We start from the raw sequence: 23,349 nt of genomic DNA, 5'->3' as shown, positions 1-23,349 counted from the left end.
AGTATTTCAGTGCTGCTCCTTCATGTCTTCCCCTTGCAGACTTCTATGCTACTCTGCCCCAGCATAGAGAAAACCCAGTTGACTACTGGATAAGATTAAACAAAGCTGCTGACCTTGCGCTTGAGGGCTTGCGCAGACAAGGGAAGCGGACGGAGAACATGAACAATGAAGTGGCTCTCATGTTTGTCAAACACTGCCCTGATCCAGAACTGTCCTGCACTCTAAAGTTTAAACCACTTCACGAATGGACCTCGCGGGATGTTCAGTTAAGGATTGATGATTATCAGCGTGAGTTGAGGGCTCGTGGTGGTGGCGCTGATACTGTACAACTGAAAAACTACATCACTGCAGTCACCCCTGGGCAGCCTAGTACGTCACCGACTGATATGGTGGTGTCTGCGCAGTGCCTTACTGCGACTCCCTTGCCTCCTCCTCTCCAAGTTCAGCATCAAGTGTGTCATCCTAATTGCCCTTCTCCATCATCAGTCCCAGTTCAAGGAGAGTCCTGTCATGGAAATAATCTCCCACAGTCGGAAGAGAGGCTTCTCACCCGTATGGTTGACATGTTTCAGGAGATGATGGAGAGAATGCAGCCGCGCAACACTTTACATCCAACTCTTGGTGGGCGGTTGCAGCATGTCTCCCGTGAAAAGCGTTCCCGAGAGGCATTTTGTAAGGTCTGTAATGACTCGAGCCACACCACCATTTCACACTGTATGTCTGACCGACTTTGTTTTTCCTGCCACGCTCCTGGCCACACCAAACTGAACTGCCCTGCCAAAAACTCAACCCAATACCAGGCAGAGGGAAACTAGACGACTTGTATTCGGAGGGAGGCAATACAGGTCACACAACAAACTCCCAAACAGATGACATGTCTGATGCTGAAACGGTGTACACATCTGTGAGAGACTCGTGTGATGAGTCTGAAGTTGTTGTTTTCCAGAATATTCACAGAGTTGGTAGTAGTGACAGTCTTTTCTACACACGTGCGGTAGTGGGTGGGACAGTTACAGTAGGTGGCATGTTGGACAGTGGCTCCATGGCGTGTAGTATTAGTGAAACAGCTGAGATGAGACTGAGAGAAGCTGGAGTGATAACTGACCAAAACCAGATTGATGTCAATGTAGTTCTTGTGGGATGTGGTGGACTTCGTGTGAGGCCCAAGTGCGCTTTTGGTGTGGAGATGGAAGTGTATGGCTGCAAGATGTTTGTCCCAACACTTGTTGTCCCGGGACAGTATGATGAGTTAATAATAGGGACGAATGTTATAAAATACATCCTACATCAGTCTAAATTCTGTGAATCCTATTGGAGGACAGTGTCTGGCCCTTGCCCAGACAGAGACACAGACACTGAACGTTTCCTGTCTATGCTCTCAGGTCTGAGTCCATGGAGAGGTAGTCATGTTCCTGACAATGTTGGTACAGTCAGGTGTAACTCAGCTACCTGTCTCGAGCCTGGCCGTGAATACCTCATCTGGGGAAAACTACCTAAGAACACTCCTATTTCTCCAGGAAGCACCGTCATGACAGAGCCTACTTCATCCCGTTCGGCTCCCAGAGGTGTTCTGGTCGCAAAGATTGTAACCACACTTTGGGGGGACAGGCAGGTTCCGCTGAAGCTCATCAATACATCCGACAGACCTGTGCTCTTGAGGCGAAATGCAAAGGTAGCCGATGTTTTTACATGTGCAGCGCTTGAGGACATGGATGTTACTGAACTGACAGAGGTGGCAGGTTGCACCCAATCAGTCACGCCTCCTACTGCTGATACAGGCTGTGCCAAAGAAAAGCTGGGTTCAATTGGGCTCAGTGCTGTTGACATTGAGTCGTGCGAAGTGTCTGTGAACTGTAAGAAGAAGATGGCTGATCTTGTCATGCAGTATGAGGACATCTTTTCGCGCCACCATCTTGATTGTGGAGAGGCAAAAGACTTTGTACATCGCATACACCTGTCAGATAACCGACCGTTCAGACTCCCGTACAGGAGAGTGCCCCCTGGTCAGTACCAGAAGCTGCGCCTGGTACTAAGCGAGATGGAGGAAAAGGAGATCATCAGAAAGTCAACCAGTGAATACGCCTCACCATTGGTGCTTGTGTGGAAGAAGAACGGGGATCTACGCATCTGTACAGATTTTCGCTGGTTGAATAAAAGGACACTGAAGGATGCTCATCCTCTTCCCCACCAGGCAGACTGCTTGGCAGCGCTGGGGGGGAACTGCCTTTTTAGCACAATGGACCTGACCTCCGGGTTTTACAATATGCCACTTCACGAAGACGACAGGAAGTACTCGGCCTTCACCACCCCCATGGGTCTGTACGAGTACAACCGTCTGCCGCAGGGTCTCTGCAACAGTCCCGGGAGCTTTATGCGCATGATGACGAGCATTTTTGGTGACCAAAACTATTTGAGTCTTTTATGCTACTTGGATGACTTGCTGGTGTTTGCACCTGATGAGGAGACTGCCTTGCTGCGCTTGGAGATGGTGTTTAAGAAGCTGTGTCGACACAACTTGAAGTTATCCCCTAAGAAGTGCTTTTTCCTCAGGAGGTCTGTAAAGTTTCTTGGCCACATTGTTGATGAGCATGGTGTTTCAACAGACCCTAGCAAGATTGAGAGCATCACTAACATGGTAAGCACTGACCTCATGGAGTCTGATGGTGTGACTCCGTCCCCGAAACGCATACGGTCCTTCTTAGGGATGATAAATTACTATCAACACTTCATGCCTGGTTACTCCGCAATGGCCAAGCCGCTATTTGACCTGCTGAAAGGTGCAAAAAGGAGAGGTAAACAAACCCCCCCAAAAAAACTGTTGAGCAGGAAGCTGTATGCGGCTGATTGGACATCTGAGCAGGGACAGGCTTTTGAAAGTCTGAAAGTCTCACTGCTCCACAGTGTTGTCTTAGCTCACCCCGATTTTAACCGTCCCTTCATGCTGTCCACTGATGCGTCCTTGGATGGCATTGGTGCGGTTCTGTCCCAAATCCAGGAGGGTGAGGCAAATGCCAGACCTATCGCTTTTGCCAGCAAGTCGTTATCTCGGTCTCAAAAGAACTACCCGGCTCATCGGTTGGAGTTTCTAGCCTTGAAGTGGTCGATCTGCGAAAAGTTCAGTCATTGGCTGAAAGGCCACAAATTCACTGTCTGGACAGATAACAACCCGTTGACGCACATTCTGACAAAGCCGAAGCTAGACTGTTGTGAGCAACGTTGGGTTGCCAAGTTGGCGAGTTATGACTTTGATATCAAATATGTTCCTGGGCCGCAGAACATTGTAGCTGATGCCCTGAGCCGTGTGCCGTTTGTCAAGGCGAGTGTTGGTCATAGGCTGCTCGCTGAACCTTATGCGGGCCTCCTCACAGAAGTCAAAGACATGTCGAGTTTCTCTGTCCAAAATGCTTTTCGGTCATCCAGTCATAACCGGGAGCCCTCCCCTTTCAGTGACAATGGCCAGTCTGGATGCAGCCCACTGCGCATGCACATTCAGTCTGTTGCCAAGGAGGACGTGTCCGCTGTCTTACAGTCACACATTGAATGGGATGAGGGCCCGAGATTTCGTGCCGTTGAGGTGTTGCAGCACTTACCTCAGTTGTTTCCTGGACAAGACGCCTTACCTGCTTACACTGTGAAGGACCTCTGCGATATGCAGTCAAGAGACAGAACCCTCTCTCGTGTTCTGTCTTATGTTGAGAGACATCGGAGGCCTTCTAGAAGGGAACGATTCAAAGAGTCTGTTCTGGTCACAAGGTACCTGAAACACTGGGATAGGTTGACTGTGAAGGATGGTGTACTGTACAGGACTTCAAGAGATCAGAAGACCAAAGCAAAGCGTTTTCAATACATTGTTCCTGACTCACTGAAGACTGAGGTTCTGCAAGGGATCCATGATAGGGCTGGACATCAAGCTCAGTCCAGGAGTCTCAACTTGGCAAGACAAAGGTTTTTCTGGCCGAACCTCGACAGAGACGTAAGGGACTACGTTCGTCATTGTCAGCGATGCATCGTAAGCAAGACAGTCGAGCCTGAAGGGCGGGCCCCCCTGGAGAGTATAATGACAACTCGACCGCTGGAGTTGGTCTGCATTGACTTTTGGTCGGCTGAGGATTCAAAAAACAGGTCTGTCGACGTTCTGGTGATAACTGATCATTTCACGAGGATGGCTCAAGCATTTTCATGTAAGGACCAGACAGCTAAACAGGTGGCCAGGGTTCTATGGGACCGGTATTTCTGTGTTTTTGGATTCCCGGAACGTATCCATAGCGATCGAGGGGCTAACTTTGAGAGTCTGCTGATTAGTGAGCTTCTCAGGATCTCTGGTGTCAAGAAATCACACACGACCCCTTATCACCCAATGGGGAATGGGAGTGTGGAGCGTTTCAATCGGACCCTGGGTGGTATGATTCGAGCGTTGCCCCCGGAAGAAAAGGCTGACTGGCCACGACGTTTGCAGACTTTGACGTTCATGTACAACTGCACGGAACATGAGACGACAGGTTATTCCCCATTCTACCTCATGTTTGGCCGGATCCCTCGTCTACCTGTTGATGTCCTCTTTCGTGCTGTTCTTCATGACTCGTCTGTGGTGAGTTATGAGAAGTATGTGGCGTGTCTCGCCAATGATCTCAAAGAAGCAATGGTTATTGCTCAGGTTCATGCTACAAAAGAGCAGAATCGACACGCCCAGCTGTATAACAAGAAAGTAAAGGGATCCAATATAAAGATCGGTGACAGGGTGCTCTTGGCCAACAGAAAGGAGAGGGGTAAAAAGAAGCTCGCTGACAGGTGGGACTCGACCGTCTACACTGTGGTAGATGTGAATACGGAGACACACACGTACAGAATCTGTGATACAACCACTGGACGGGAGAAGGTGATTCACAGGAATCTGCTGATGCTGGTCAATTTTCTTCCTGTGGGAGATACATGTGACATATCTGATCTGGCCTCATCCTTGCTTGGAACAGGATCCTCCATTTCAGGAGATGATGGTGACGAGGCTGAAGACGCTTTGTCTGAGAGAGGGGGTGAGTCTCGTAGTGTGGCTAATGAAAGCTTTGGCATTGAAAGTGACAGTGGATCTCCTGAGACGGTGAGAGATGGACGGGCCCCTCTTGCTGATGCAGCGCCTGTGGATTCGGAGAGCAGAACCATTGAATGGATTACTCAGTTGTCTGGGCCAAGTCTGGTTGAGGCGGGAACTGTTGATGCGACAACTGTTGCTTCGGATCCCAAGAACGCAACTATCTCACTTGAAGACGACCCCACTGATCAGTCTGCGACTTCTGATTCTTGTCCTTTGACTGCTGCGCTTGATACCATGACACAGACAGATAATGCGTCTGACTCTTTGCATACTGTGGTTCAGATCGCACCTGAACACTGTGGTCGTTTCAATGCCCCGGTCAGGTCGAGATTTGGGCGTTTAATCAACCCTGTAAATAGGCTTATACAGACAATGTCCAGGCAGGATGTTGTTCATGAGTAGCCATGAGGCTGTTTGTAACTCCAGGTTACAGACTGTTACTTGTTTTGTTTTTTTCGTTATGAGTCTGTACTGCATTGCACTTTGTGTTTGGGCCTTGTGGGGTGTACAAGGCACCCTGTTGCCAGTTGTTGGGTTGAGAGACAAACTCTGCTCTCGTACCACTTCATCCTTATGGGATACATTTTTGATGGTTTTGTTGATGTTGGCCCTTTGTAAGTTGTAAATTTGAAATGTTTTCTTTGGAATGCGATCAGTATTGAGTGCTCATCTTTGATAAAATTCAGTGGGGGTGAATGTAACAGAAATACATGTTGTCTTTTTCAATGTGTCATCTCTTGTTTTTTTGGTTATTAGTTATTAGTGTGTGTGTGAATTTTATTTCGATGAGTTGGATCTGTTTTGGCGGAAGTTGCGTTACGTCTCTTTTGCGCCTCCTGGGCTTCCGTAGTCCCGTCCTTTTTTTTCCTTCACAGATCGTTTACGCTGTTGAAGGTAGGTTGTGGGGAAAATGATGTCGTACTATTTTGTTATGTTCTTTATAAAAAAAACGTAATTGTATCAGCGACCATTACTGTGAGCAACATTACGTTATTAATATTACGACATCCAGCTGACGAAGTGCCATTGTTTTAGATGTTAAATATACTTTTGGTGGTTGTTTAATTTGGCGCCATTTGTACTAGCTACATCCGGTGGCACTGACTCATATCTTCTCCTCTAGGAAGCTGAGGTGCAAAATAAACACCAGAAGGCACTATTTATGTTTTATTGTCTTCTGCAGGTACGTGTCTTTTTTTTTTTCTTTTGTTTTAATGACTGTTGTCATTCGGTTATTTATTTTGTTTACTTGGGGTTGTGGGTTTTCCCCCTTTTGTCATAATTATTTTGCTAGACAGACATTTACGCTGTTGAAGGAAGCTGAGGTGCAAAATAAACACCAGAAGGCACTATTTATGTTTTATTGTCTTCTGCAGGGTTGACTTCATGCATGCACAGAACACATCCGTTACATTTGCATCTCTCAGGCTCATTGTACGTATTTATAGGGTGCTCTCTCACATACACACATGTAATCTTCACACGCCACATCTTTTGGCTCCACCAGTCAATGTCAATGCCTAACCTCAACCATTCATGGCCAATGCCTAACATTCACCATCGAGACAATGCTCAACATCCACCAGTCAAGGTCAATGGCCAACTGCCACCAGTCAAAGTCAATGGCCAACATCCACCAGTCAAGGTCAATGGCCAACATCCACCACTCAAGGTCAATGGCCAACATCCACCAGTCAAGGTCAATGGCCAACATCCACCAATCAAAGTCAATGGCCAACATCCACCAGTCAAAGTCAATGGCCAACATCCACCAGTCAAAGTCAATGGCCAACATCCACCAGTCAAGGTCAATGGCCAACATCCACCAGTCAAAGTCAATGGCCAACATCCACCAGTCAAGGTCAATGGCCAACATCCACCACTCAAGGTCAATGGCCAACATCCACCAGTCAAGGTCAATGGCCAACATCCACCAGTCAAAGTCAATGGCCAACATCCACCAGTCAAAGTCAATGGCCAACATCCACCAGTCAAGGTCAATGGCCAACATCCACCAGTCAAGATCAATGGCCAACATCCACCAGTCAAAGTCAATGGCCAACATCCACCAGTCAAGATCAATGGCCAACATCCACCAGTCAAAGTCAATGGCCAACATCCACCAGTCAAAGTCAATGGCCAACATCCACCAGTCAAGACCAATGCTTTACCGCAACCGTTTAAGATCAATTGATAACCCCAACCATTTGTGGTCCGTGCCATGCGTCAACCTTTCAAGGTCAGAGCCTAAACTCAACCATTCAAGGGCAATACCTAACCTGTACTATATTCAGAAATCAGAATTTAAGAATTGCAATGTCCAAACAGAAATAATCCCCAAACGTGCATTGACTAAGTCCTATGTGTTGACGAATGATTAACAGCAGACCTCAGGTTGGATAGTCCACTGCATATTTCAGAAATGATGCAGATGGATTTTTGAAAAGATTTCCAAATCATTCTGCACAAAAGCCCACGGGTCATATCAGCTTTTCAGAGCCGGCAAAGCATTATGCAGCCCAATTCAATTTCAGTAACAGAACACCAACATGAAATCACCATAGCTGCAGTTAATGGGTTGTCAGCTGACAACAGGCTTACACTGAAAAGCCACCCACAGTGTAAACATGCCAATTATCTGAGCTGTCAAGTCCCCATTCATGCTGCTCCAAAATTAATTCTGCCTCTGTAGCCCATTCGATCACATCCCATAACTGTTTGAAAGGTAATAGGAAAAAATGTTTATATTACTTATACTTACTGGAAAAGATCTTTTATTCATTGTATTAGTTAAATTATCATACACTAGCCACAACATGAAGATAGGTGAGATGACTTGAGGGAGAAGCATGAGTCCAAATTGGTGTTTTTTCGAGGTATGTTACAAATTCTAATTTCCTGGGACGTGTCTGGTGGTCTGATTTATAATTGTTAAATTTACAAGTCTTGTCAAAAGCAGGTGTGGTGGGGAGAGAAGGCAGTCTGGGAGCGTATCACACAGATTATTTATCAACCAAGCTCCAGCTACACATTCACAGGGATTGTTGAGGATGCTTCCAGCTGTGATTTCTTCAAAAAGACACCATTCACTTTCCTCAATGTCCAATCAGGCAAAGACCGCGGCCAATTCAAGTTAATTCAAAGGTCACTGATGGGGGCAAGAAAATAAATCCCACGGTATTGTGTAAATAGAACTAATCCCCATTGTGTTTATCACACAAATTTAATTTGTATTGTTTGTCTGTCCACATCTCATCTGGCAGACCCAAGAGCTGTGAATTATTTAACGTGTGGGATTCCCAAGCCAGGCTGTGCAGAGAAGACAATGTGGTCCACCTAGAATGCAAAATGGAGATCAACCCCAGATTTGTCTTTGCCCTTTTAGTCCGTACAAAGGCTGTGGTGGACCAGGAACTGGATCAAAACAAATATCATCTCAATGTTTCATTTATTTGGCTCGCAGTCCCTGAAGGATTTGAGATTATTATGCTGACAATCATTTTGTAACAGGATAAGCCATATCTTATAAAGAACATCAAAGTTCTGACGTCAATGGCAGCGCCAGTCTCAAACGACAGTGACACGATGAATAAAACCACGTCTCTTATCTCGTCATTCTGAATTTACTTAAAGGCAGCCACAGCAATCCTTCATCTATAGCTTCAATTTAATGCAAGACATTGATGGATTGAGATCCAGTATGTGAAGTGATTTTCTCGCTTTCCAGCAACAACCTTGAATTTTTCAAAAGATATTTCATTCTTGAAATACAGCTTTATTAGCATCTTTGCCCTCACACACCGAGCGTCGGGTAACTGTGTGTGTGTGTGTGCGTGTGTCCAGCTTCACCTCGTACTATTGGACCATTGGATTTGATTGAGGGTCAACCTGTTGCTGTGTGTGTAAGGAATGATAAAGTGACCAAAGGCTGAAGGACTTGGAGCTTCCTAAACCTTCACTCTAAAGGATTAGAAGATCACTCGACTTCCTCCTCTAGTCGTGCCACACATTCGGCCACGTACAACCGTCACGTCAGGGCTGTGTACAACGATTCTGCTTCCAATAGGTGGACAAAAGAAACCCATTAATTGACCTCTCATTGAGACACATCAGGCACAAATGTTGTTTTTCACGCTAAGGTCCATTTTGAGATGTTGAGCCTGTGTTGGTTCAACATTTCCTCTTTCTGACCAGTCCAAAAAAAAAAAAAAAAATCAGGTGTCTTTTTACTATCGTGTCTATTTGCATCTGTGTATTTATAACTGTTTAAGACACTGATACAGAGAGATCGATTCATATTTAAGCGAATGCCTCATTTGATATCTAATCATTACATTTTAGAAAACCTATACTACAGAAAGAATGTGGGTAATAAAGTATTAAATATTCAAATTTTGGAATCCTCATCACCTGAAGTGTCTTTCTTTAAAGAATACTTTCTTACGACATGGCGCCTTGAAACGAGTAGAAGTGTGTGAGAAGCCCGAGTCTTAAGCTGCGTCTTGTGACTGCAGCTCCGGTTTATAATTGGTGCACAGACAGGAATGAACATCATGCTTCCATTTTTATTTCTTAGGTATTACCTTAATACCTGACTATCATGTGGGCTTTAGTCTAATTGGTTCACAATAATTATGGTGTCTGAAGAAATGAAGTTAGCCTCATCGTGCATCAGCGTTACCGCCTGCTGGGACGAAGCTTCCTGCCTTCCATTTCAGCGCCTCTGACAGCTGCTGGAAGTCACCAAGATAAAAGCTGACATAACTGACATGGGGACGGGCTGTGAGCGTGTGCTTTTGGACGTGTGTGCACGTGTGTGCACGTGTGTGCGGCCCATCGGCATGCTCGCCACACGTGTGCTGCGTGAAGCGTCTACGGGGGGGAAGCTCCGCGCAAACAGGCAAATGCCACAAGCCTCTAAATGTCAATTAACTGTGATTCATCTCCCCGGTGCATCGGGGAGGGGGGGGGGGGGGGGGGGGGGTCGACAGAGTGTTGCCACTCATTTAACCGCCTCTCGCCTCTCGCCTCTCCACTTCCGCCCGCGGAACAGGCCGCAAATTGTGGGGCAATTGGGGTTGTGAGCGAATAATGAGGAAGGGCTGAAAAGATGTGGATCACGGCGACGCATTGATACCCATCTCCCTAATAGCACATGGACAAGTGTGTGCGCACGTGCGTGTGTGTGTGTGTCGCATCAAGGGAAAAACCACCACAGTCAACAGTTCCATGTGATCTCCCCGGGCCGAGTGGTGTACTCAAATGACAGTGTGTATTCATGGAGTGTGTGCTTCAGTGGGTCGGGCGGGTGCATAACAGGAAGCGTTTGTGGATCAAGAGGGAGGACAAAATCATAGGTATTAATAATGTTGTCCCGTCATTGAACTGTGCTCCCGCTGCCAGTGTCGTCTTGCCGTCACTTGAAGGGTGTCCTCCGCATCTGAAGCGCCATTTGTCTCTTCAGAAGGCTTTCTGAAGCGCTGAGGGTTGACCGGTTGCCATTGGCAACCAAAGACAGATGCCCGCTTGCCAGCCTTGCACCCACTTCTTAAAGTTAGCATTGAGCCCTGCCATGTAGGAGCTTACTTGATCACAGAAAGCTTTTTTTTTTTTTTTTTTTTTGGTGTGTGGGAACAAACGTTCCAAGTGAGCATCTCTTTGAACTGCTTCGCTTTAAAGAATTCTGTCAAACATGTTCAAAAACAACGCGCCTGCCGACACCTTCAAAGACGCGGTGAGATTTGAACTTTTCCTGTCAGGGCCTTCCCCTACCACAGATTCTAATTTATTTCATTGCGACGTTACGTAATGGACCAACACAAATGAGTCCGTCGCCCTGGGAGCCGGGGGAAAGTTTGCACGGATTTCCAAGTGGTTTATAAATAAATAAAGTGTTACGTGCACAGCAGGTGTGCAATGAAAGTGCAGTTTGTGGTAAATGAGGTGCGGTCTGGTTCATTATCTCCGAGGGGGATGCACCCTTCTTGAGGCAGTCGCATGCACTCCCCCCCATGCTCCCCCCCCCCCCCCCCCCCCATCTCTTTACTTTGCTCGTCCCTTCAGTCTCTGTGCTTTAGTCATTCATTTAGTCCCTTTGACTTTATCTCTGCCGTGCTCTTTCATTCTGTTGCATTTATCCTTCCACATAAATTCTTCTTCTTCATGTTCTTGTTCTTTCTTGCGGCTCCTCTGAAACTCTTTTTGCGTATTTTGCTTTTAGCCTTTTAGCGCCTTCTTTACTCCTCTCTGTCATCCCCCCCCCGCCTTGTGTCACTGATGATTGACCACTATGATTTCTGGCTTTGATGTGATGCCGTCTGATGTGTGTGTGTGTGTGTGTGTGTGTGTGTGTGTGTGTGTGCATCATTTCAGTGTCTTTCTGAATATTGTCAGTTGCTTGTTTAAGTAAAGGGGAATTCATTGTGAGTTTGTGCATGACAAATAAAATAAGAAAGGAATGAGGAGTGAGAAGCAAAATAACTGGGGGGCGGGGGGGGGGGGGGGGGCGCGCACGTTTGGTTATTGCCGCTCTTGTTGATTTAGGCCCGTGCGTGTGTGCACATGTCTGGTTGACTGGTTTCACAGCCCATTGTGTCCCTCAGGGGAGAGACTCTAGTCCAATGACTGAATCACGCCTTACTACATAGATTCTGATTTATGGATTCTTATATTCAGATGCTCTGTAAACACACACACACACACACACACACAAGTGTTCCCATCTACTTGCATTTATTTCCCAGACTTTAAAGGGTGCATAGTAGAATATTGGGCTCATTTTTAGTTTCCTCTTGACAGAGCCTGAGCTGGAGGCCGACATGTGGCCCGACCCCCCCCCTGCAGCACAAACAGGTGCATTGTGTGTGTTTTTCACAGCTGATTCTCTGTCTAAACCCCAGGTGACCCATTCACCTCCATGCTTTGGCATGTAACGCATTGTCCTAATCAATCCCTCACACGCTAAGAGGCCCCCGCCCCCCCCCGGGACTAACCAGACGTTAGCCAATGATCCCCCGCCCTGTACCCACGGAGAGAGTGAGAGGCCGACTTCCCGGATGAATTTTATCTTCACAGGCACAGGGGCTGACTGTAAGGGCAGAGGGGAGAACAGGCCTCGGTGGGATCTGACCCCCGAGTCGGCGGGGGGGTTCGTGGCAGGGGTCCCGATCGCTGCATGAGTGCCAAGCAGAGAGCGGTTAAAGGAACAGAGCAGGGAGACGAGAAAGAGCCAAAAAGGGCCGCCGTGTGTTGGACTTGAATGAAGTGCGGTTCAGGAGGTTCGGTGATGAAGACCATTGTAGCAAAATCAAAGACTCCTTTAAAAATGTCCCCTGATAGTGTTTGCAAGCCGCTGGACTTGGGCTAGATTGCATGAACAAAGGATTACAACTTCTCTGCTCTGCTCCCATCAATTTTTCCCTCCTTTTTTCCTTTCCTTTCCTCCTACGTCTAATAACGAAAAATATTACAAGTTCATTAAAGTTCATTAATCTCAACTAATTTAACACAGCAAATGTGTGGGTGAGTACTATATATATTTATATATATGGAACAATTTGCTGAGATTTCCTCACTTGTTGAGAGGTGCTGACACAGATAAATAAAAGACGGACCCGTTGCTGCGAGGCTTTTAATGAACTCTCGACAAGGCTTGTGTCCAGTTTGAGACATCCATCCGTGACTCGTGGTGCTGTGGGCAGAATGTCTCCTGCTCAGGGGTCCGTGTTGTTCTCAACACGAAAAAAGGCTCTGCTACGACATTTTCATTAGTGGGATCCTTGTGGGAAAGCCAGGCTCGCTAGAAGCAACCCAGGGTGTTCTGCCAAATAACCCTTTACATTCCAAGTGTTGCACTTATAAACTATTCCTCATGAGGCTCCTAAGGTGGTGCAACCAATCCCACAACCTTCTGGCCTTTAAGCGGGTGTAGCTTAGTCTTCATATATTTATTACCCATTAAAGAAGTGTTCCTAATGGAAGCCTTTGTCTCACTAAAGGTGTTCTTCTGAAACAAAGGTGGACCAGCAGAATGAACCCTTATTTCTAGGAATGTGGGTTCAAAGGAAGTGGTAGAACCCATGATTTGCACAAGAGAAGTCTGTTGGTGACAGACAGGTATGAATTTGATGAATATCTCATTTCAAAATTGTCCAATTGACCCTCAGTAGTCAGAAGCACGTGGTTGTGTTTCATTCTCAAGTTAAGAGTTCGAGGGGCTTTTCATTGACTTGGAAACACTTTAAAGAAGAGGACGAGTCCAGCTGCTGTGCTCTTCCCCCCCCCCCCCCCCCCCGGACGCCCCATGGTGGATGAGTTGTGTTTTAATGAGCTGAAAGAAGCCTCATCAAAGGCTATCGGTTCAAATAATTTTTATCGTTTTTTTTCCTCTTTTGGTTTCCCTCACGTTTCTCCATAACTTTGTCTTGAATTGTCCAGACTGTAACTAATCCCTCTCTACAAAACCCCCCAATATTTCCAATGAAATACTAATATTTCATAGGCAGAGGGGTGTGTGTTTTTGCTTTGGTTCGCTTGGCTGTTTGTCTGATCTCTGGATCACAGAAAGCTCTTCTCCTGCTCAGCCTCTGTTTGTTCCTCCTGGAGTCCTGATACAAACAAACCTGTTATTCAAACATTATTGCTGTTGTGGATAATGCATCATCTCCCATAATCTTTATCTCCCTTTTCTCGCCCGCCTCCAGGAATCGGGGCTCAGAAAGTGCGAGTAGAGGACGAGCTGGAGGCGTATCCCACTGAGTCTGTTGATCTCCGCTGTGAATTCATCGATGGAGGAGGCAAAACCAAACTCACACAGGTAGGACCTTGGAGCTCAACACCCTGCTTATGAGCAGCTTTGGCAGCACTGGAGCTGGAAAGCCAAGCTAGCTTGCAGGAGGTAGACCCCACGAAAGAGAGCGTTTATTGATATCTGGGAGGTGGAGATGGATGCAGCAGCTGAGAAAGGGATCCATGGAAGCTTATTTCACACCTAAATTGCCAAAGAAGTCCTACTAATATCATCAGTCTCAGGTTTGTTTCTGTTGCTTTTGGTATGTTATTATTATTTTGGGATACATGCATATCTTTTTAATTTCACTTTTGTCAAACCTGATGATGATGCCTTAGTAGGAAGGAGGGCGGGTGAAGGGGTTATCCTCTGTCTGTCCAAGTATTCATCTTTCTGAATTCTTGTGACAGACTTAAAGTCATAAATGTGATAAAGAAAGTCCACCATCCTCCTGGACGGCTCTTCCCACAGCAGTAAGGTTGATTCCAAACGTCACCGATCGCCTTGTTTTAACCTCGGGCTATTTGAAAGTCGATTACTTTATCAACGGAACTTCTCTGAACCCGCCTCAACTCTTGTGATGAGTCATCACACACCGAGTGGAGTAAAGCACTATGAGCCGTCTACTACTTCCATTTAAACCCGGTAGGATCCCCACCTCTCTGAGCTGGGGATGGAATCAATAGTTTGGATCATTTGCCCCACAGATTTCCTTCATAATCGCAGTCTCAGCCGCTAACTCACGTCCTCCTCATCTCCCCCTTTGTTCCCCTCTGCTCTCTCTCACTCCCCCCTTCCTCCGGACGGCATACGTGTTATGGAGGTTTGTTAAAGTTGCATTGATGACATTTATTACCCCAGTCCTTCCAAGTCGTGTGTGTTTACTGTGAGAATGGAAGGAAATCCACTTGGTGTGACCATGGTATTCTCCCTTCCTGTAGGGTGGCATAACAGGCTGATAATGATATATTTCACATATCACAAATCATGAGAAGAAAAGAAAAGCTTGCCAGTTGACTCTCTGTAAAATAGTGTTCTTTAAAATAGCAACAGGATCTTTGTTGCCGAGTGTAAAGAGACCTTTAATTTAATCTCACACTGCTCAGCAAGTCACTCTGACGGCTTTAATTGAGTGCCGCATATTTCTACTATAAGTCAAATTACTTTTTCAGTTCTCGAGGAAGATGGAGCTGCACATATTCCCCTCCTCGTTCAAAGAAATGTGTATACTTCTTTTAAAGGGGCCAGCTTGCCAAAAAAACCTTAAAAAGGCTAAAACAAGGAGCTCCCTTTTGTTCATAGATCTTTTTAAGATCACCTCAACCTGAATCTTTGATAGAGAAATTGCACTTTAGGTAATCCCATTATTGTTCTTCCCAGGTGTCCTGGATATGGGAACCCATCGACGGTCAAAGGGACAACATTGCTGTGTACCACCCGACCTACGGGCAGAGCTTCCCCAACCTCTCCTTCAAGGACCGCGTGGTCTTCCTCCACAGCAACCTCGAGAACCCGTCCATCAGGATCTCCGCCCTGAAGATGTCGGACGCGGGGCGGTACACCTGCGAGTACGCCACCTACCCAACTGGAAACGAGCAGGGGACGACCAGCCTCGTCATGCTGGGTGAGTGGAGTGTGGAACCAACCCGTCCACATCTCTCCGGTTCACTGGGGCACATTTCACGTTCACAGGGACTTAATGGACTGACTGTGTATGCTAAAAGCCGATAGGGCTGTCGCTTCCTCCCCTTCATACAGTAAGTGGACATAACGTGTGTTTGTTTGATATCTGGGTCAGTCCGGGGGAACCGAGGGTCCAAATGTAAGAAGCCTCTCATGCTTCTTTGTTACTGTCTTCCTGTGCTCTTTGTTGACTTGCTTGCAGAACATTGCATGGTACGTAGTGCTATCGTGGGAAAGGCTTCTGCATAAAAGACAGATAGCTGCTTTATTAGTGCCGCAGTGGGCCACTTTAATTGCACTGAAGATAGCACTTACTCTTCACACCTTGTCGTTGGGCTTAATTAAGAAATTGTACTTTCTTGATTATTGTTGTGCTGGGTCTGTGCTCTCATGGTTGAATGCACTTTTTGCAAGTCACTTTGGATAAAATAGTCATCTAAATGTAATGTAATAATAATAACAATAATGGCAGGTTTTAGCTACCGAGGCATTTATCTATAAAGGTAATACAAATGCACAGTACATAGAAGGAAAATTCGACTAACTGAACAACAGCAAACCAACACCAGTGTGACCGGTATAGTCGTGTGACTGGTTTGGCCTGAGGAGATTTATTGTACAGTCTGCAGCGGGGCATGAGTGATGTCCTCCACCTGTCCTTGTGATGAGCGATCAGGGCTCTGCTGTCCCTGCAGTAGGTGCTGGAGAGGCTGGTCCCCGTTATCCAATTATCGCTTCTCCAGTGTCCTCAGCCACCTCTTCTCCACCACCTTTTCCACCCTGTCCAGTTTGAAGGCAGCGATGGAGCCGGCCTTGCATATTGAAAAACCTGGTCCTCGGGTCAACCTCTCATGTGACCCGGTTGACACATCGGATCCCTCAGGCCTTTTGATTAGAGTTGAATCTGTTTGGGCCAAGTGCTCAAATTACCCGCAGGGTCCTCATTCTAATGTTCAGAGTAAGATCAGCATCATTAACGTCATAAACAGCAGGGTGGCAGGGAGAGACATAAGGGAAGATCTATCGCTTTTGCCATTGCTCAAAGGCAGTGAAAGACGAGATGCCCCTTTTTGTGCTTCTGACGCGTTTGGATTTAATGCAACTGAGGTGAAGAATAAGTGCACAGAATGTACAGCTCTGGTCAACGTCAGCTAATGACACTCTGTCTATTTCTGTCCTCTAGTTGTGTTTAAAAGGGCCGACTCTAACTGTAGATTATGGACCCAGTAAGAAGGTTGAATTCTGACCAAGCACAACACATTGTACCTTTAAGGTGTTTTAAAGCCCTTTGAGCAAAACGACAGTCCATTCCAATCTGGATTTATATTTTGGCATCCTGTTTTGAAATGATGATATAGTCCTGGAGTATCTGAAGTAACTCCAGAACCTGCCTACATTGTTTTTATATCATTGTAACCCAGTGGTAGATATCTGTGTGTACATGAGTACTCTGCAGAAAGGAGATGGCTAATTGTTCCAACATTCCCAAAGGTAAATCTCCCAGCCGCTACATGGCCCCTTTCTCTATTGCAACATTATACTTCTCCTTTACATTTCCTCAAAGCGCCCAGATTAGTGAAACTGTAGTGGCTCCACTTGATTATCATAACCATGCCCCAATTTAGACAAAGAATGTTACTATGAGATCACTGACTCTCCTCCCTTTCCAACTTTCCATTCATAAACCAGCCGGCCCCTCAGTATACATGCAAATAGAGACAACACAAGACCCGTATTGTACGCTCATGCTTTCCATGTGGAAAACCTGCGGCTTATCAACAGCCTAAACTACTGCAAACGAACTACTGAAAACCGTAAAACTGCTCCAAAACTCCTGAGAAACATGTAGTTGTTGTCGTGAGCATGGGGGGCACATCCTGTTGTTACTCATCCACCCGCATGTCACCCCCCGGGACTGATGCCTGGTGAGTTTTACAGCACTGGGGAGGCTTCGCGCTGGAACGTGAATAACGGCGTTGTTGTATCCGAGTGCTGTGCTTGCGGATTATGGCCCGTAGCGACAGGGGCTGTACGATAAAGATCTCGTACACCGGGAGCATCTATTAAAGTCTCCCGCTGACGGGAGGAACCAATACGATGCACTCTGAACTGAAACGGTGCATTTTCATGAACCCACACTGGTCCCTGCACTTTGGTGCAATCCGCCTGGTGCTGCTTCTCTTTTTTCATCTTTAGAGTTTTGTTTGTTAGGGTGAGCCTTTTTATTCTTGAACAAATTGGATCCAATCTCATAACAATGTATTTATTCAGTGCCTGATGTACAATCAAAAGAAGGATTAAAATAAAGATGGATTTCTGAAAGCTATGTAAATTTGGCGCCGCCTCAAATGTGGGTCGGTGGATTCTGTATCCAGTTCACAGAGAGTCACTGTGCACACACAATGGAAGGCCGCAATTAAAATATATTAATTGCAGTACCCCAGTAATTGCAGCCAGTATGGTTCATCAAAAGGAATGTTTCATAAATCCTTTCATGTGCCCCCCGCCCCCCCCCCAGCTGCCCCCGGCCCCCAGTAGTTTTTAGCCCTCTTAAAACAATACAGAATATCAGAGCTCGCAGGAGATGCACAACTTGGCGGCCTCATGGAGAGAGGGAGGGGGGGAGAGCGGGAGAGAGAGAGAGGGAGGGAGGGAGAGCGTGGGCTAAAGCGCCTAATCAAAGCGGAGGAACACGGGGAGACACAATATCCAGTCCCGGGCCGTGCCGAGCTCTCGGGGACGGGTTCCGGTCCACGTCAATCCACTTGTTGTCTCAAAGTCACTGGCAGACAGTCACATTTTACCTTTATTGGGTATGGAATCCATACGAGCCAATCACATTAGATCCTTATCGAATCCACAACCTCTGGCAGCCAATCATATTACATTTTATTGGATATAGAGGCACCGGCGCCCCCCCGGCCATATCACAACTCATTTAAGTGTGAATACATAATGCTGACAGCCAATTGTATTATAACTTATTGGATACAGCGCCAGCACCAGCCAATCTTATTACCTCTGATTGGGGTGTGAATAAAGAATCACTCACTTGACAGTGAGTGATATGGTATCCTGCTGGATAGGGACCCGACAAAATGGATGGGAGCCAATAATATTTTATCTTATTGGATACAGTGTAGCCAGCACGACGTTTTTTGAGGGGGGTGGGGGTGGGGGTGGGCGGTGAGATTCCAGACGTAAGAGGGCTTGAAGGACTTTGAAGCGGCTATCTATCTCAGAATGTGGTACCGTTAATAAACAAACATTGATGACATTTATCATGTCCGATAAAAAACACATTCAAGGGCTTGCTTTGAAAAAGACAAAGATTCCTCAGATGAACCAACAATAGGTGACAAACCGCAGCAGGCGCTGGTTCAGTTTTATTTTTTTTTCTTCATTTGGTGCTTTAACAAAAAAAACCTCTCTTAATCAAATAGACTTGCATTGACTGCAAGGCGGGTCAGGAAAGATAACCTTGAAGGTTCGGGCGAGATAACCCAAACAAAACCAGCTGGAGCCGTTCAATCAGCCGCGTGTCAGTCAGCCGAGTACGATGAGGCGCCGCGGGACAACCTCGGTTGAATTGGAACAACATCCTCTATTCTTTGCATCGTCGACTTGTTGAAAACAAAAACAAACAAAAGAAAAGCCTTTGACTTTACCTCAAGTAATGACACCAAATGAGCGGAAATGCAGCTCGGGGTGCCTCGTCTATCTGCGTTGGGGAGTCGAACCCATGTGCTTTCAGCCCTTCACTTTTGGCATAACAAATGTGACATTGTTAATGATCATCTATTTTTTTTCTCGTTATGTTTTAGGCACTTAGCTGACGCCCTCCAGCTTCAATGGGCCAAATTAGCCTGAGACTTGAATGAATGCTTTTTGTCAACATTCGTAGCAGCCAATAAGGACCTGTCAAAACAACACACGCAGCAGAATAATTGCAGCATAAACTACGCCCGCGTTACTTGAATATTCATGCGCTGTTAACAATTTAGGAGACATAAAGAGCCGAACAGATGTTTTGTTAGGGTTTTTTTTTTTTTTTTTGTCTGGAAATAGTCGGCAGCGTCGTGTCAAGCTGAGAGGAGATGTTTACAAACCTGGGCAGCTGGTGAGACATGAATTGCAGAAATGTAACAAGATCCAGAAGCCGTTATTGATTTTCTGGCTAATGCATGCTGCGAGGTAGAAAATACACAGAGAAACGACATCACTCGCCCGCCTCCATCAGGACGCGGCAGTGAATAACCCCGTGTTTAGTGAGGGAGGAAACACCGAGCCAACGCTGTCCAACCAAAATACATCTTCTCTGCAGGCTCAGTGTCATCAGACGTTCTGCTTCGTTCTAAAAAGCTCCTGGTTGATTAACGAAATGGACGAAGCTGTTCAAGTACAAGGAAGAAAAGCTTTGGAGCTCTAAAGGTTCCAATCCCACTTCTTCTTTCTTTTCTTTATCGTTTGGGGATTCAGAATCTATGGAGATGTGTTGATGGATTACATTGAACTTTAGGATAATATGATTGCTCATCAGGTCGAAAGATCCCAATCCTTGGGTTTGGGTTTGCACCATCTATGGGGGGGGAGGGCTGCTAAAACACGCAGTTCACATGGACTTCATCGAGGCTCTCGACAGATACGACCTGCACAGGTTGCTTCCTCTTTAAAATCAACCCAGATGATGGAGATGATTCTTGTCGTTGGGTCAGCTATGGCCTGGTCTGGGGGCCACAAATGGCTCTTCTACCAGCCACACCTAAGACGTGTGCAGGATTTAAATACTGGGCCAAATTCAGCAAACAACTAAGTTGGTGTCCCCGCATCCAGAACGTAACAGCTTTGTCACTGCTATCGCCTCGCAGAATTTGGGCCAAATGTAAGTGAGACTATGGATGAGTACTGGGTTCCCTAATTAGTGTCCTGGGGGGGGTCTGGATGGTGCCAACACAAGCTCTGAGACTGCGTCAGTCGTCCTGTGTGATTGGCGCCTTAACTCAACGACAGCCGGCCTCACACTGGGCTACAAATCTTCACACTTGACAGATATGCCCGACTTGTATATGATTTCAAATGGCTCACTTCCAGTCGCATGCCTTGATCAGAAGCCGCTTGCGGAGAGAAAGAGTTAGAGCGGGCATCTGCGAACGAGAGCGAATGTCTCGCTGAAGGATGGCAAGCAAATGTGAGAAGGACTGTGGAAAAGTTTATAAATGCAAAGCTTTTGTTATGAAATGAAAAACTCTTTGGCTAAACACGCAGCAAATTGCAAATGAGAAACTTGAAAAGAAAGCATGTAGTGAATATTATTTGAGAAAGAGGTTTCATAAAGTATTCACCTAATGCAGCTAGATGAAGCTATGGCCTAAGTTCAGACAGGAGGACCATCCCCTCACGCTAGGCCCGTAGGCCCCTCCCTGGTGCTGCTTCTATACCTGTCACGGTCACAGGAGTCATATCAGCTGTTTATCCCTGCAGAGTCACACCCTCTTTGCTGGCCTATCAGCTGCTGCCGTCACCTCTAAATGTGCTGTTTCCCCGCCTCTAGCGTCTTGCCGGCGTCTCATACGACCCTGTGCGTCTCCAGCACCATCCACCTATATGCCTATATATATATACTGTATATATATATATATTTCTATATATATATAAAAATGGCTGTCGCTTTGGGCAAGCGCATTCTCAAATACCCCCGTTGAGTTCAAGCGCCAAATATATTGTGTGCAACTCATGATCCAGCAGGATAAATGTTATCATTACTTGCCTTCGCCTGATTGAACTGAACAGTACTTTATGCCGACCTGTCAGTCTGGCATTCAGCCTATTCATAATACCAAAAGGGGGGGGGGGGGTTAGGAGGCACTCTGCAGGGTTTTATTGAGCTGCCCTTTGACACGAATAGGCAGGTGCTGGGTGGGACTAACGGGTCGCCAATCAGCCGCTTGACCGTGAGCCTAAACCAAAGTAGTGTCTTAGCCCGGCTGAGCTTTGGTTTTAACCTAAAATCAAGTAAGATTCAGGCGGATACGTCGCTCCTTGGTGATCAGAAATCAGTGAGAGTAGAGACAATGGTTAATACAGCGAACCTCCAGGCATTTTGATTTCATTTAATGGAAATATAAACTTTGGTGTCATTCCCTGAGAGCAGCGATGACTCCTTTCACCAAAGACCTCAGAGACAGACTTATTTTATCCACCGTCAGTAAACGTGCTCTCTGTAATTGCCTGACGTCCTGATGCCTTTCCATTTTCACTCCGTCCATCAAAACTCTGTAAGCACAAAGCCACATGCAGCGGAGTGAAAGGCATTAATGGGGAAAAATCACATCCAGCAGAAAAAAAAAAATTGAAACACAATAATGGGATTCGCTGATATTTACGGATTGAAGTGGTTGTTTTTTGAACATTGCCACTTTATAGGACGAGTCCAGGTCCATTTAACGAAGGAAGGAAGAAACATCCGTTCATACAACTGCTGTAATGTGAAAAGCATCTCACTGTACCTGTTTCTCTGTTTGATGTGTCCCTTCAACTGGAAGCTGCCTGAATCAGACCTCCTGATCGGGCTGAGGACCAAAGCCTCTTTCTACCATTCAATTTCAGTCTGTGAGCCTTTCACAGGCTCTCAGAGGATGGGCCTTTGTTCTGGAGAACATTCGCAACGAAACTCACTGCAACCCTTTCTCTCCCTTTGCCGCCCCCCCCCCTCTAGCCAAGCCCAAGAACTCTGCTAACGCCGTGACGGTCCAGGCCGGCCCCAAGTCGGTGGTGGTGGCCCAGTGCGAGGCGGCAGACGGCAAACCGGCAGCCGCCATCAAGTGGCTGTCTTCACTCGGGGGGAACCACACGACCAGCACCACCAGCGGGCCGGACGGCACGGTGACGGTACGCAGCGAGTACCGCCTGGTCCCCACGGCGGCGGATAACGGCGGGGAGGTGACCTGCATCGTGGACCAGAGGACGCAGGACCGGCCGTGGGTTCACCCTGTCAAGCTTTCCGTGGAGTGTAAGGACATTTATGTAACTTCTTTGTACTGTACGCCATCGCGTGTCCGTTTGAGGCGACAAATAACTTGGCTGGGTCCCCAGAGAAAAAACTGCTAGCAACTCCGACACAGATGGCAGCGACCTGCAAACCCTTCATCAGCATCCGATAAAAGGTTCCATATGGTGTTCGCGTTTCACACCTTTTTACTTAGTACTTACTTACTTAGTTACTTAGTATTTCAAATCAAGGCACATAATTGCAGACACACACACATAATGCTTTCTTCAGATCCATTCTTTTTTATGAGATCAAGTTATTAGACGGGTTAAGCGTGGCTTTACAGAGTATCCCCAGCTGTGTTACATCACTGCCGATTACCGAAAAGAACAGGTCTTTGTTGAGCCTCTATTTATTATCTGTCTTTTTTTAGAGGGAACACACAAACGCGTTCAATCAAACTGCCTGTCGAGCCTTTGCAGGAAATAACAGGAAATACATATTAGAAACTCCTCCAGATGAACAGAATACTCCGAGCTACAAGCACACTGGTACACGGGGTCAAGCTGTCAAATGATCATTACTGGTTTGAAAGCACCTTATAAACACACACGGTGCTTGTGATCTTTGTGGGTGTAAATAAAAACAAAACAGTGTGCATACATAATGATGTGTATACATGAGGCTGTGAGTGGGTGGGCTGTATGTGTACTGTACGTCCTCTTCAAGGCACTACTTTTAAATGGTTTACCTAAATTTGTCACCCTTTATATCAGCCCAGAATTGAAGTGACCACTGACA

General features: G+C 46.4%; 1 protein-coding gene across 2 annotated transcripts in view; it reads left to right on the top strand.

Annotated features, from left to right (window-relative positions):
- LOC119219261 (nectin-2) overlaps window positions 1-23,349 on the top strand; it is a 200,824-nt gene that overhangs the window by 78,114 nt on the left and 99,361 nt on the right. For both annotated transcript variants that reach the window (XM_037474342.2, XM_037474341.2), the window contains exons 2-4: window positions 13,792-13,904; window positions 15,258-15,501; window positions 22,276-22,569. In XM_037474342.2, coding sequence (XP_037330239.2) covers window positions 13,792-13,904; window positions 15,258-15,501; window positions 22,276-22,569 — 651 coding nt within the window. The remainder of the gene's footprint in view (window positions 1-13,791; window positions 13,905-15,257; window positions 15,502-22,275; window positions 22,570-23,349) is intronic.

The sequence above is a fragment of the Pungitius pungitius genome, chromosome 17, assembly GCF_949316345.1.
Source record: "Pungitius pungitius chromosome 17, fPunPun2.1, whole genome shotgun sequence".
Taxonomy (NCBI): domain Eukaryota; kingdom Metazoa; phylum Chordata; class Actinopteri; order Perciformes; family Gasterosteidae; genus Pungitius; species Pungitius pungitius.
The sequence above is the reverse complement of the archived record's forward strand: the minus strand, read 5'-3'. Positions and strand labels throughout refer to the sequence as shown.